The sequence below is a fragment of the Zootoca vivipara genome, chromosome 11, assembly GCF_965207765.1.
Source record: "Zootoca vivipara chromosome 11, rZooViv2.hap1.1, whole genome shotgun sequence".
Lineage (NCBI taxonomy): Eukaryota > Metazoa > Chordata > Lepidosauria > Squamata > Lacertidae > Zootoca > Zootoca vivipara.
This window is the reverse complement of record NC_142594.1, coordinates 42,234,836-42,249,567: the sequence shown is the minus strand read 5'-3', so window position 1 is coordinate 42,249,567 and position 14,732 is coordinate 42,234,836. Positions and strand designations below refer to the sequence as shown.

At 43.2% G+C, this 14,732-nt stretch overlaps 1 protein-coding gene across 1 annotated transcript; it reads right to left on the bottom strand.

The window, feature by feature from the left end:
• Nucleotides 1–4,402: 4,402 nt before the first annotated feature.
• GJD4 (gap junction protein delta 4) lies at nucleotides 4,403–14,629 on the bottom strand. The gene is made up of 2 exons (XM_035130425.3): nucleotides 9,356–14,629; nucleotides 4,403–6,856 (listed from the first exon to the last, which is right to left on the bottom strand). The coding sequence occupies exons 1-2, from the start codon at nucleotides 9,417–9,419 to the stop codon at nucleotides 5,679–5,681; spliced, it is 1,242 nt and encodes a 413-aa protein (XP_034986316.3). The 5' UTR covers nucleotides 9,420–14,629; the 3' UTR covers nucleotides 4,403–5,678.
• Between the last annotated feature and the right edge of the window lie 103 nt (nucleotides 14,630–14,732).

The window sequence follows — 14,732 nt, the reverse complement described above, 5'->3', positions numbered from 1 at the left end:
TTCTGCTGTATGCCGTTAGGTGGCGCTTTACAAACACTACTGTTTTGCAAAGAGGCAGCGCGCGCATTCTACTAACGCTCACCTCCCCAAGATGCTTTGCGCGCGTCGGCTTCATTTGTGCGCTACTGCGCAGGTACCCTGTCTTCTCCATTCCCCTCCCTCCTCCCTGGCGCGCGCTGCCTCTTTGCAAATCAGTAGTGTTTGTAAACAAAGCGTTGTTTTTCGCGGAAGCTACAGTTCGCGTAGTTAAAAATGGACCGTTGGTTAAAAAGTGGTTTGTTAAAATGACAAAGGCCTACAGATGAAGAGGAAGAACTGTAAAAAACGTATAAATATAAAATATAAAAAGACTCTTAATTTGGCTCTCACTTTTTAATTTTAGGATTAGGAATTAACGGGGGTCCTTGTCACAATAGCGGCTCGATGAGGGGTCCTCGAGAAAATTTTGTTGGGAACCCCTGATCTAGGCAGAGAATGACATTAGCATTTGACCACAGAACTTACTGTGGATTAAGTAATCTGGATTTTAAAGTTTAACAGTGTGCATGCACAATCCCGTGCACTGTGTCAAAAGAGGCTTGCTCCCTTTTGTGTTTAGAGATGCGGCTGATGTGGATCCAACACTACAATGTTTGTATTAGCAAAATGGCAAAGTTGTATGGCTTTTTAAACTAACCAATGCAGCATATGTCCACTGAGGGTGCTATCAGCTATTGGATCTTTGCAGCTTGCCTTCTTTGTCTCGAGTTGGTACCCTTAACTTTCTCGAAATATAAGAATGTGTGCCCATCATTCCTTCAGTCTCAAACTCCCAAAGAACACTGTTACTGACGAAAGTGCTGAGAGTTCCCTCTTGGAGCATTGGTGGAGACACAGAACTCGCACAGGTTTTCCAGGTAATAAGTCCCCTGACTTCTGGTACCAGAGAAGAACGTGCTCTTTGGGGTGAAGTACTGATTTCTTGGTTCTGTGCAGGTTGTAGTCTGGGAAATAAATCATCTGCCTCTTAAGAATCTAACATTCTGGGCAAGTTGTCCAGGATTGTGTATCAAGAAAATAGCCATGGAGCACATTGCTGCATATGACAATTGTGTTTGTGTATTTCACAGCAAGTATTCAAACTAGGAAGTTGCGAGTGAAGTTTCTTAGCCTTCTATTTACCATGTGTACATTTTTAAATAGGTAGCATAACGAGGAGCTTTCCCTCTGCTCTTCTCACACCAGCACCATCCCAGTTTCCATGATGGTGGGGGCATTCAGTAGGCATATATGACCAGTTTCCCCAGGTGTAACCACTGGCCTGGTTTGCATGTCATGAAAACTGAAACCATGACTTAATGTAAATGTGCATGTTCCTGGAGAGGAGCTCACTTTGCTGCTTCCTGGTCATTTGCAACACAGGCCCAAACCATGGTTTGCATGTCTTTCAAACTCAGTTTGTGGTTTAGCTCTTCTGAATACACAACCACAAGCCATAAAGCAGTTGTGGGGAAACTCTGACCCTCCAGATGTTGCTGAACTACAACTGCTATCACCCCTAATCACAGGCCACACTTCCTAGGGCAGATGGGAGTTCAGCAACATCTAGATGGCCAACTCCTGTTGTAAACCATGAGGCAAACCTCGGTTACAGTACATGGTGAGTACACTCAAGCCAGAGTTTGGACAACAGCCTAAGCCATGTAATGGCCTAGCACAAGACAGTGGCACAGCAGAATGACCAGGGAGGAGCAATCTAGATATAATAGCCACAGACGCTCAAAGTGTCCCTATTTTCCAGGGACCTCCCTGATTTAGAGAAGCCGTTCCAGTTTCTAATTTCATCCCAGAATGTCCCACTTTTCCTTAGGATGTCCCTATTTTCATTGGAGAAATGTTGGAGGGTATGTAGTTATCTGACCTCCAAGCCATCTGAAGGCAATCTTGTATAGGGAACCGTCCGGCGTGGCTGCGGCAACCCAGTAAGATGTGTGATATAAAAATAGTAAAATTATCATTATGGAATGGGGCGCCCCTATTTTCATCAGAGAAGTGCTGGAGGGTATGTAGCCATGTTTGCACTAAGCCATGGTTTGGCTCATGTAAAAAGTGGGTTCACATCAGGCTCAGTGAAGAGAGGAGCTACTTATAGCCAACAGAAGATGGTCAGTTGGCAGAAAAGCCAAGGAGGAAATGGTGCATAATATATCAATGGGAGACCAAAGCAAAGAGTATACCCAGGGAAATGTTAGGACTGGGTGACATGGAATCCTATATAGGACTAGCAAATTCATTCATTGACTTTGCAAATGCAGCAATGTTTCATTTCAGACTCCAAGGGGAAAGTGGGGCTGAAACTTGCTCCACCTACATCATCCAGGGCTGATTTTCTGGTAACTGCAGGAATGGCAGGCATGGGCACGTCGGACAATTGCTTCCTGGTCAGGCCTCTAAAATGAGCCTGTGGGAGAGCAAAGCCTCTTTAACTGGGTCTCTGTCATGGTTCATTGCCCCCACAGACCCCAGGAAGAGCATCTGCAACCCCCTGGAATCTTGCACCACTAATGGAGATTGGAGTGGCATGTGACAATATCTAGCTGCAGGCACGCTTGTTAAGAAATAGTGCCAAATGTAAAGGCTCCAGGCAAACCAATATCCTACCCTATATCTGGCTTCAGAGAAAGTTGCCTATATGGTGTTGCATGAGCAGGAAGTATTCTAATGTTTTCCCTTCCATGGAATAAGAGAACAGAACTTTTCACCATGCCCTCTGCTGGTAAAAAGGATGAAATTCATAAATATCTAGTAAAAGTGTTTCAACTGAAAGGAAATGTATCTTCAGGGCAGTTAGCTATGATAATTAACCAGTTTTTGTTTTGTTTTGAATCTATGTAGGGAACAGCCACAACCACAAATTTATATTTTAGGGATTATTATCCTACTCCAGTGAGAACATTTGGAATAGCAACACATAAATGCAAGATGTGTGAAATATTAGCAATATTGAGTTTTTAAAAATGCTATAATACTAAAATCTCAAGCTCATCCATAACTCGATGAAATGAAAACCCATTCTTGATTTTAGAGGTAATAGCAACTCTCAAAGAGGATTTAAAAATGCATAAACCCACTCACCCAATACACTACAAGGCAAATATCTCACATTGATGTTTTAAAACCATGAATTAATTGTGGTGCATTTCAACCCAATACTAGATTAGCAAAGCGTAAGAGGGTCATAACTCCTACCCATAATCCCTGGTAATCCTCAACCAAAACCCAAGTTCAGTCTTGAAACCTCACTAGTCTGAAAAAAGGCAGTAGCTAAAATGATTAATAAGAGAACAGGAAAGCGAAGGAAAATAAAAGAATATCAAATCGGGCAGAATGAGATTGCCTCCCCATTTCATTCACAGGAAATTCATCCAGATTTTCTAGAAGGGTTTTGATTACTCTCTTCCATTCTTTCACACCCTGGTCTATCAGACTCATCCTAAAACATTGGGCAGCTTGCAATGCTGTAGAATTTATCAAGGCCAACCTTTGTATGCATCCAGTTGTCAATGAAGCAAGAACATGTTCAACAACTTCTACTCTGCTAAAATATCTTCTAGTTCTTAGGGTGAACAACATGGAGGTAAAGGGTTGCATCCAATACTAGCCATACGAAGAGTAGACCCATTGAAATTAAAGATCTCCTGATTTATTTGCAATACCAAGGTTTAAATATTACACTCTTCCAATTCTTCTAGAGAGCAATATGTCAATTACATGATTGTACTAAAGGGGAGGTCTCATTTTAATAGCATAGGCAGGCCTGCAATTGCACTTCTAGCACACTTTGGGGATAAATGGATCAGAAGCAAAACTTTCCAAAATTCTAGCAAGAGAAAAATAAATAGGGCTGAGCTATCAGATTCAGAATAACCCCACTCCACAGCTATATATTTCTGTCAATGTTGGACGTCCTGCAACCAAACCAATTGTCATAATGCAGGTTTGGAAGATATATGTTGCCATTTGGAGCACTGAACCAAATGACCTCTGACCATTAGACATTTTATACCAACCTTAAATTTTGAATTTTTCAGCAGGCATTGCCCCCACACTTTCAAGCATACCTTTCACAAATGCTGAAGATTAGATGCTTACTCTTTCAAATATGAAAGCTGACGTTTGCAGCAATCCGTATTCTGTACTGATCTACTACATTCTCTGCACTTTTACAGAACACACACTTTTCAAGATGAATTCTTCTTTTCTTTTTTTTAAGTACAAAGTGGTATGTCTTCTGACGCCTAAGTGATTCCAGAATGAGTGAAGAAATGTTTTGTTTTATGTTGTGAACTGCCCTGAGATCTGCGGATGAAGGGCAGTGTATAAATTTAATAAATAATTATTATTATTTTAAAAAGAAATCTGAAATTGTGAATGTCGGAATATATAGGAAATGAATGAAACATTTGTCAATGCACATTTTGTACACATATTTTAATGGTTGGTTAATGAGCAATGATGAATGGACATAAACAAACATGGGGCATTTCCTCTCCCCCCCCCCCGGCAACTTTCCTTTTGTCGCTGCTGCCATGTATACACTTCTAAATTGGTCAAAAGCTGAAAATAAAAGGACTGCTACTAAGCATTCAAAACATACTGCTTACAATGACTTCTCTGCAACTAAGCCAAATCTCACACCAAAAGGCATGCAAGTTCCATCAGAGGAATCAAGACATCCTGGGACCCCCACATCCTAAACCCCTCCCTGAAAGTGAATGGGCCCTTTTAAAAACCAGCTTCTTGAACAAGGGTAATCCAAGCTATGCGACTCCATGATCCATGTCTTGGTGTGTGGATTTGCTTACTTATTTATTATTATTATTCTATTTCTGCTGTTCAGAGGAGGAGATGCAAAAGAGAGAGGTAGGCAGAGCAGTAAAGACCACAAACATTATTGTTAAAACCACTTTGGAGTTACGAGAATTCAACAGATATTTCAAATCTGCATTTTAGAGCTTATCTTGTGATCATTAAGTCCAGAAACATGTTGGGTTTTTGTTTTGCTTTTTTGGTAAAACACACACACACACAAGCCAATATTCTCAGAGTACTGAATTTTGCCTCAAAAATGCACATTCATTCATTCTTAACAGGGGCTCTCCCTTTTATGATTACCTCCTCACCTCTGCTTTGGGTCCCCACCAGCACCAGTCCCCCATCCATGCACTGGGAGAAAGATCTGACGATGGGAGCCCCATCAACATGCACAGGTTCCCTGTGTGACTCTGTACCCCAACCGTACAGGCTTCTGAATCGCATGAGGAGCCTGTTTGTGCAGAGCAGGATCCACTCCTCAGGCCCTCTTCCCAATGCAGGTGATGGAGGGGCCACATCCAGCAACCAGAGCCTTGCTGCCCCCCTCATCCAATTCCAAACATGTGGGAAGATTTAGTTATTTCCCCTTTTGCTTTAGATACTCTGTGCTTGCGACCAAAATCTATAAATAAGCACCTCCAGATGTAGCATGCATGCACACTTCATTAGCGAGTCTCCCTAGTAAAAGAAAATAAACCATCTAGCTGCATGCACAGAACGGCAATAATATTCAACCAAGGAGACTATTCCTACACTGTTCTTTAGATTAAAAGCAGTTTTGGGAGTGTTTGGTGGTAGTTCTCCTGCCATTCTATCCTGACATTTTACACCCATTCGGATTTTTTGGATCTGGAGCAGCCAGCACTGCTGCAGACAGATTGGACATCAGAAGCCTTTCTCTCAAGGGAAGAATAATGAACGGAGGGCTTGTGGCTGCTTGCAGGCGAATGGGCTCCATAACGGCACCCGTCCAGGGTTTTAAAAACCAACGCTCCTTTGAGAACGCCTGGCGGCTGCTCGAATCTCAGTTGCTCACACGAGATCTCTGGCTGCTCACTGTCATGGAAAGACACCCCTTTGCCCTCTTGGTGGGCAGTTCCAACACACGATTTGTTACTGCCATTGCTGCTGTTGAGGTTAGGGCCATTTTTTTGCTGAGGATTGAACACAGCTTGAAACGAGCACACTTCCTTCACCTCTCGGCCAAGCAAACAGTTGCCGCAGTTGTCAATGACAGCGATATTGCCTTGGCCCCCCAGCAAATCGTTGCTTAGCTTGTCACCTTGGTGCAGCAGGCCAGGACTGCATCTCTCCCCGGCCGCGAAACCTTCTGACAGCAGCTTCTTCCTCCGATTCCTCACGGCGTTGGTTCGGAAGGCGAAGCCCAGGTCAACAAGGCTGAGGAAGAACGAGACGCTGCTGAGCCCCCAGATGAAAAGCATCATGATGGATTTTTCTGTGGGCCTGGAGATGTAGCAGTCCACGTAACTCGAACAAGGGGATTGGTTGCAGGAGAAACGTCTTGGGACAAAGAATCCAAAGAGGTAGTAGTGGCCCACTCCAAAACTGGCCTCTGTCAATATTCTCAGAAGAAGGTGAACTGCATACGCCCTGGAAAAATCAGGAACAGCCATTTCACTTCCTGCATAGCTGACTCCGCTCCTTTTCCCTTTGGTCGATTTCTTTGCGACTTTTCCGCCCGCCGAAGGTTTGATCTCTTTGTAGCGACGGTAGGCTGCAGAATGTGCCTTCACAACCTGCCTGCACACTTTGTGCAATACGTAGACGCCAAAGATGGCGTAAGGGAGCAAGACGGACACGGTCTGAATGAGCCAGAAGCGAAAGTGGGACACGGGAGCAAAAATGTCGTAACACACATTGGAGCACCCTGGCTGTAAAGTGTTGCAGACAAAGCGTTCCTGCTCATCTTGGTAGAGAGGGTATGCTGCTAAGAATATCACCATAAACCTCAGCAGGATCACAAGAGTTAACCAAATCTTCCCTAGAAAGGAAGAACAAAGGTAGACATGTCATCGCTAAAGGAGTTGTGTCGTATTGTAGAATCCCTGAATATTTTTTACCCTGGTTAGTAACACACACACACACACACACACACACACACACACACACACACACACCAGCACCAATTGGCTCACTCCACCAGCCAACCAGCCAACTTGCAGGCAAGCGGCTAGATTAGGATTGCCCTATTTCAAAAACTGAACACAAAAGTGGTTGAGGTGTTGTTATTTTCAAAATTTAAGTTTTTGAGCTATTTTTAAGGAATTCGTCAAAATCTAGACTTCCGACATGGGTTGCCATACATCCGGATTTCCCCAGAGATTTCTGCCCAGACACGGTTTCCGACTGCCGAATTCCAGCTATGTTTTGGAAATTCCAGCTGTATGGTAACCCTACTCTAGATCAGGCATCCCCAAACTTCGGCCCTCCAGATGTTTTGGACTACAATTCCCATTTCCCCCGACCACTGGTCCTGTTAGCTAGGGATCATGGGAGTTGTAGGCCAAAACATCTGGAGGGCCGAAGTTTGGGGATGCCTGCTCTAGATATTCCATGCTGATCACAACCATTTATCTCTGTTGTCACGTATATGGGAGCCAACAGCTGAGAGGCACCGACTCGAGCCCCACGTTGGGCGAAAGATCCCTGCATTGCAGGAGGTTGGACCCGATTATCCTCACGGACCCTCCCAACTCTATGATAAATTCTATGATGATAAATTCTGTGAAGGCTCTGTTGCTGTTCACATTGGGAACGGAGGGATGTGAAAGGCTTTTCACTTACGTCTCGTACTCGCATGGCAGAAAGTGACTGAGGTGCATAATGTAGAAATCCTTGAGAAATGAACTGAAGATCGGAGATTATCAGCCTTCCTCAACTCAAGCGACTCATGACATTGTCAGACTACAACATGCTCTGTCCTCATTGGCCTGTGTTCCGTCCACCCCACCACCCACTTCAATGTTCTTTTCAGAAGGTTTTTCAATACCTCTGCAAACCTTGGGGTTCCTCTGAGCCTCCTGCAGTTCCTCTGGCACCTCTGGTCATGGATGGGCCACTTTGGCTATCTGGGGTTCAGCACTCAGATAACAGAGCTTGCTATTATTACAGGTGATTTGAGGATTTCTCCTAACACCTGGCAACATTTCTCAGGAGAGGCTTCACAATTTTGAAGCATAGGTGGATGCTGTACCTCAGGTGAACATTTGAGAGCTTTTCCCCCTTCCCTTTTTTTTGAAAGCATAGGAACAGAAGTAGCTGCCTTATGCTGAATGAGAGCATTGGTTAATCTAGCTCAGTACGGTTCACACTGACTGGCAGCAGCTGTCTGGGATGCCTTCTTAGCCCTGAGATGCTGGGGACTGAAGCTGGGGGGCATTCTGCATGTAAAGTAGTATGCCCTACCATTGAACTATGGCCTTTTGCCCAAAGACTTGGAAGTTCTTCACAGACAGAAACCGGAGGGCCATCAAGCCCAACTTTTCATCACAAGAGAGGAGAGATGGAGACAGAGGAAAGGCAAAGTTTTTGGTATGCACTCTTAGTACTGTTCTTGCTTGCTTGTTTGCTACCTTGAGGGTGGAGCCCCATTTGCTGGGAGAGAGGAAAAAAACCAGGGAAAAAAAGATGTATCATAAATACATAATTTTTTTAAAAAAAGAAAAGAATTCGGCTCATAGGTTTGGGAACACAAGGCATCTCAGCTCTAGGAAGAGCCAATTATAGAAAGCATTGAACCCATTAAGAGCTTAGCAATTACCTTCATTAATTTATTCACCCCAAATTGCTGTAGGCAATGTGAGTATTAACACCCACAAAAATCACTCTCACCAAGAGGACTGACAGAATCAAGTTTTTCGATCAGTGCAAAGTTAAAGGGGGGAACCAGATGTACACATACTAGCTATTGGCCTCGAAAATCAAACAGAGGACTCAGTGAGAACTTGGCTCAGCCAATGCCCATTAAGTTACTTCCAGAAGCCTCCTTATTTTCATCTGTGATCTGCACTGTTTAAATTATTGCTTAATAAAAGTGTAACTAGGCTATCATGCAAGGCATAATAAGTTCATGCTCTTGCATCTGAATTTGTCTTCATGTGCTATTTTCCTAAAAAAAAGAGGTGCCGGAACTCCCCATGAACACCTCCCTTGTTCTGCTATAATGGCATTGGTGCCCATCTGAGAGGTGCCAGAACGGAGTTACAGTGAGTTCCGGCTGAAAAAAAAGCCTCGAAACAGCTAATGAGAAAGACCAAAAACGGCCCTAAAATTTAAATAAAGGATAGAAGTCAAACACCAATATCAAGCAGTTTTTTTTCATTTACAACCAAATGTTATTAAAATGCAAATGAGTGAATTATAGAAACAGCCAAAAATACACACACACAAAACAAAAACCAGGACACAAGTTTCCAGGAACCGGGTGCCAACTCTGAACAAAAATTAAGATGTGGTCGTTGTTTTTGTTTTCAATACTCACCAATAATTGTCACATTGTAGCTGACAGCAATGATTAAAAAGCCGACTGAATCCCAACATTCCATGTCTGAACTCAGTTGCAGGGATCCCCCACTTACTGAAGGAATACGAAAAAATTGAGCATTTTCAAAAACCACAGCGATCTAAACAGAGAGGGCAAAAAACATTCGAGAGCCGGCCAGGAACAGGAGTAACAAAATCCTCTGCAGAGAGAAACGAGCCTTCTTTAGGAGACCCAGCTAAATACCACAACTTCACAGTCCTATTGATTGCTCTTACCTCTGCTCCGACAACTGCAAGAAGACAAAAGGCAACAGGAATTATCTCTGCCATTGTCGGCTATTCTTACTCTCCCGGGGCATTCCAGCCTCCTGAAATTGCTGGGATAGTTCGGTGGTGAAAGAGAAATCAAGCAGTGGAAGAAATAATAGAAGCGGCTTTGTTTCTCCCCCCGACAAGTGATAAAAATGGATAACGTGAGGAAAGAGGATACCGAAACATCGTGTTATGTCTGCGAATGGCATTTTCCTCTACAGCAGCGCCATATGAAGCGAGAAATAAAATCCCACTTCCAAAAGCTGGACACACGGTAGCGTCACCAACGGAAATCAGTGGTGTCTCTGCACATTCCTATTTCATCTCTCCTCAGTAAATGAACGGGAAATTTATTCCTGCGGGACAACAAAGCCCTGAACTTGGGGACATGAAACCTGCCCTGCTTCCTCAGCGTTGGGCGGCCTGGTCTTTACAAGCACGAATGCTGAGAAGTGGCGGCGAAAGTGTGTCTGTGTGGAATGCCTTCCACAGAGGTGCTCATAATATACAGTATCCTCCTTCCTTTTTTAAAAAGATAATTTTTATTACATTTCCAAATAAACATCAAACAACAAAACAACAAATAACAACAAACAAACAAACAAAACATTTTTTTTTCGTTTTATCTTCTATTCACCTATTTTAGTTCATTTTGCTCTGCCGAGCTTTGACTTCCCTCCCTCCCATAATTCGGTTTTCTTTTCTGCTCCTATCTCGCATTTTTTTTTAGTCCAACTAATTAAAACCAATTCATAGGAATTTTTTTTCCAGTCCTGCAAGTGTCTTTAAACTTCTATAGTTTTTCTCCATGTAGTCCACAATTTTACTCCATTCCTTTTGGAACCTTGTCTCTCCCTGGTTTCGGATCCCACAGGTCAACTTCGCTAACTCTGCATAGTCAATCATCTTCGTCTGCCACTCAATAGTGAGGTAACTCCTGTATTTTCCATTTTGGGGCTAATAAAGTCCTAGCCGCGGTTGTTGCATACAAAAATACTTTTTGATCTTCTTTTGCAATCTCCTCTCCCATTAGTCCCAATAAAAAAGCCTCAGGTTTTTTGGGAAAGGTATACTTAAAAATCTTTTTCAATTCATTATTGAATTCATTTCCCAAAATCTTTTTACTTTTTCGCATGTCCACCACAGATGATAAAATTCACCATCTTTATCCTTACATTTCCAACATGATTTACTACTCATTCTATACATCTTAGCTAATTTTACTGGTGTTTAATACCATCTATACATAATCTTCATTACATTTTCTTTCAAAGCAGTACATGCAGTAAATTTCAATGTTTGATTCCACAATTTCAACCACGCATCATATTCAATATTGTACCCAAAATCTCTTGCCCGTTTTATCATCACCTCTTTTGTCATTTCTTCCTTCGTGAACCATTCTAACAATAAATTATACATTTTCGATAACAATTTCACTCTGCCTTCCAACAATTTTATTTGAAATTTGGACCTTTTATCTTCAAAACCTATTTTTTAATCATTTAATAAAACATCATTGACAGTATCCTCCTTCCTCACACATTCCGCCCCTCAAAGAAAATTAATGGGAGGTATATAAAATTATACATGGCACGGAGAAAGAATAAAACTTGGTGGGCCAGCCAACTAAAACTGAATTTCGGAAGGTTCAGGTCAGACAAAATGAAATATTTATTCACTCACACTGTGCCTAGTTACAACTACGACTGTGGTGGACACCACATCGGAGGGGGATTTTAGCAGGGGAGTGCTTACATTTATGGATGATAAGGCATGTCAATGCCCACTAGTCATGGTGGGTTATATATTACCTCAAGTATTAGAGGCAGTGTGGGAGACCCCGTGAAACACCAATGGAAGAGAGATATTGCATTCACACCCTGCTTTTCGACTTTCCATAGATAGCTATTGGCAGAGTTGGCCCTACCATTAGGCAAAGTGAGGCAATCACCTCTGGCGGCAGATGGGGGCGACAGAGTCAGCACTCCCCAACTGTTAGCTGAACTGTGTCTCTTCAGAAGTATGCCCTACTGAATTCAATTGAACATACTCCCAGATATGTGGGGCTAGGATTGCAGCCTCCATCATACTTAAAAGAGCAGATCCGGTGGAATGAGTCATTTCAATGGGATCTAGTCAACGTAGGACTAAGTCAGGCACCCCCAAACTGCGGCCCTTCAGATGTTTTGGTCCTACAACTCCCATGATCCCTAGCTAACAGGACCAGTGGTCAGGGGTGATGGGAATTGTAGTCCAAAACATCTGGAGGGTCGAAGTTTGGGGATGCCTGGACTAAGTCTAGATCCAACCTGCCACATACATATTTCAATGGTTTTACATCTGCATTATTTACCATGTTCTAGCTGAGGGAGTTTAATTTTAAGCTATTTTTATTTACATGTTCTCTATTGCTGTATATGTCCGGATCTCTGGTCTGTGACCGTAATAAATCGATTCAGCCTGTCACCTTAATACAAACACACCCAGCTTTGGGATTTGTTTGGGTGAAAGGCAGTTCAGAATTTGGAAGAAAAAAATAATATTACAAAATTGATTAACAAAATCTGTTAGGTGCCGTTCTTAACTCATATTGCACATTGTATTTCCTTATGGCAGGCAAGGAGGCTCTCCAGCCCATAGACGTAATCTGGATAACCATGGCTCTTCCTCCAGTCCCTGGCACTCCCATAGCCCATTTCCTGCAAGCCATACCTCTTTTCCCTCACCTCATCCCCATCCTGTGCCAGGGAGACAGCCATACAGGAAGAAAAGGCCATACAGGAAGTTTTTAAGGCAGTTCACTTTCTATCCTGTCTATCTACCTGCTCACCACATTTCTATGTTGGCCTCGGAGGAAGAGACTTTCCTTCCTTTGTAGTCAGGGCTGAAATCAAGTGAGCTGGCACAGAAGGAATGATCAGTCTTTCCTCCACCATCCCATTCCCTCGCCTGAATGGAATTGCTGGCCTAGGCTTTGAGACTGTAGCACCTCAGTTTAGTTTTATGGCATTTCTCCATGCAGTAACTAGAGGAGGGTGCCCAAGCACATTTCTGCTTTGCAGCATTCACCAAGCGTTTAATTTGGCAATGGGGGGGGTGTCCTGTAGGTGCATTATTAAAGTTGCTTTTAAAATAAAATAAAAGTCACCACTGCAGTTAAAATAAGAATCCTTTACACATTCTTGGGTTTCTCCAGTGACCGTGTTAAAAGACAAAGCTCAAATCTGTTTATTCAGTTACTGAATGAAGATACTGTTTTGTGTGTGCTTCACCCCCTCCAGCCATTTGAGAAAGAGAGATGGTGGCAAGATGGGCCGCTGGATTTTGGCAAGAAAAAGTGATATCCTCAAACAGAGGCTGCGTTTCAACTAAGGGCACGGAGACCAAAGCGACGATAATAAACTGGTGCTATGAAACAGGTTTACTTACCTATAATTTTGCCTGTTCTTTTAGTAGTCACACACAGAGGACTGCGAGTGTGTGGATCACAGCAAATAAACATCCAATGCTTCGAGAGGCATTCTTGTCCCTCCCCTGTTGCAGAAAGTAGCAAACACCTTTCCCCTTAATTCTTTTCTGACGGTCTTAGGAGACTGCATAGAGACCACATTAAGGACACGAAAACACAGAGATAGGGGCCACCTTACTCTTCATGTTGCTTATCCGTCTTCCAGTGGTGCCAAAAGGAAACTTTGGGAATGCAGGATTCAAAACTGTGTTCAAAATCTATCCACTCTTTCAGGTTGATGGAAAGGGGAGCAAAAGGTGAGATAGGCAGGGTTCCCCACCCCCACCCCCAATTTCTAGACCAAGGGTGACAACTCCAATGGAGATGTGGGAAGAGAGGGAAAGGATTCTGTGGTTGCAAGTGCTGGAGAAGGCCTGTTCTCCACAGTAATTTTCACCATTCTGCATCATTTATTCTGGATTTGGTAGTCATGGGCAAGAGCCATGGAGCCTCACAGGGCACAAAAGTCCCCCCCCCTCCAACCACCGGACATTTTATTCAGCCTCCTCTCTTGCTGCTGAGATTTCAGCAGACGTTCCTTCCCTACACCAGGGGCCAGCAAACTTTTAAAGCAGGGGGCCAGTCCACTTTCCCTCAGACCTTGTGGGGGGCCGAACTATATTTTGAGGAAAAAAATGAACAAATTCCTATGCTCCACAAATAATCCAGAGATGCATTTTAAATAAAAGGACACATTCTACTCATGTAAAAACACACAGATTCCCGGACTGCCCGTGGGCCGGATTTAGAAGGCGATTGGGTCAGATCCGGCCCCTGGGCCTTAGTATGCCTACCCATGCCCTATACCTTTGCAAGCATTTTTTCATATCTATAAAATGGAAATACTTGCCCCAATACCACGTGCTAAGCTTCCACCAAGACCAACACCAGCTCCGCCAGGACCACGTGTTAAACAATGGTGCCACTTTGGGGCAGAAGACCAGGGTCCCAATCAGGAGAATGGACAGGGGGCACCAAATGCACCTGAACTTGCTGAACTCATTTTGAAGTAAGCAAGGTAATGCACTTTACTATCTAAAAAGCTCTATCCTCCCAGTAAAACCAGCAAGTGCGGAGTCTACAATTATCTAAATGCTCTGCTGTTTGCCAATGCTTCTTTGCAAAGCAATGTCCTTTTAGATCAGTTCTGTGGTGTGATGCTTAGAATATTGGACTAGGATCTGGGAGACTAGGGTTCAAATCCCCACTCAACCTTAGTTCAGTCAGTGTCCTTCAGTCTAACCTACCTAATTGGATTGACTTGGGGATAAAATAGAGAGAGGAAGAAGTGAGCTTCTAGGAGGAAAGGTGGGGTGTAAACAGAATAATAAACAGATCAAATTTATGAGTGCATAATGGGGTTTGCTTTTTGCTATAGGGGCACAGTTTTGTAATCACGGCAATGAATCAGCTTGAAAACACAGGGTAATATTAACAAGCCATAATTTTTCAGCAGTTTTTAGCAACCTTTGATGAAAGGGAAACAGATCTCCTAGGAACAGTAAACTTTATGGAATCATACAGAGAAGAACCCTAAAAAAATAATGCTCAA

Excerpts from the sequence above, each read along its gene's own strand:
- GJD4 (XM_035130425.3), bottom strand. The coding sequence starts at position 9,419 with ATGGAATGTTGGGATTCAGTCGGCTTTTTAATCATTGCTGTCAGCTAC. Across the intron at positions 6,857-9,355 it reads CTACAATGTGACAATTATTG|GGAAGATTTGGTTAACTCTT; the intron begins GTGAGTATTGAA and ends CTTCCTTTCTAG.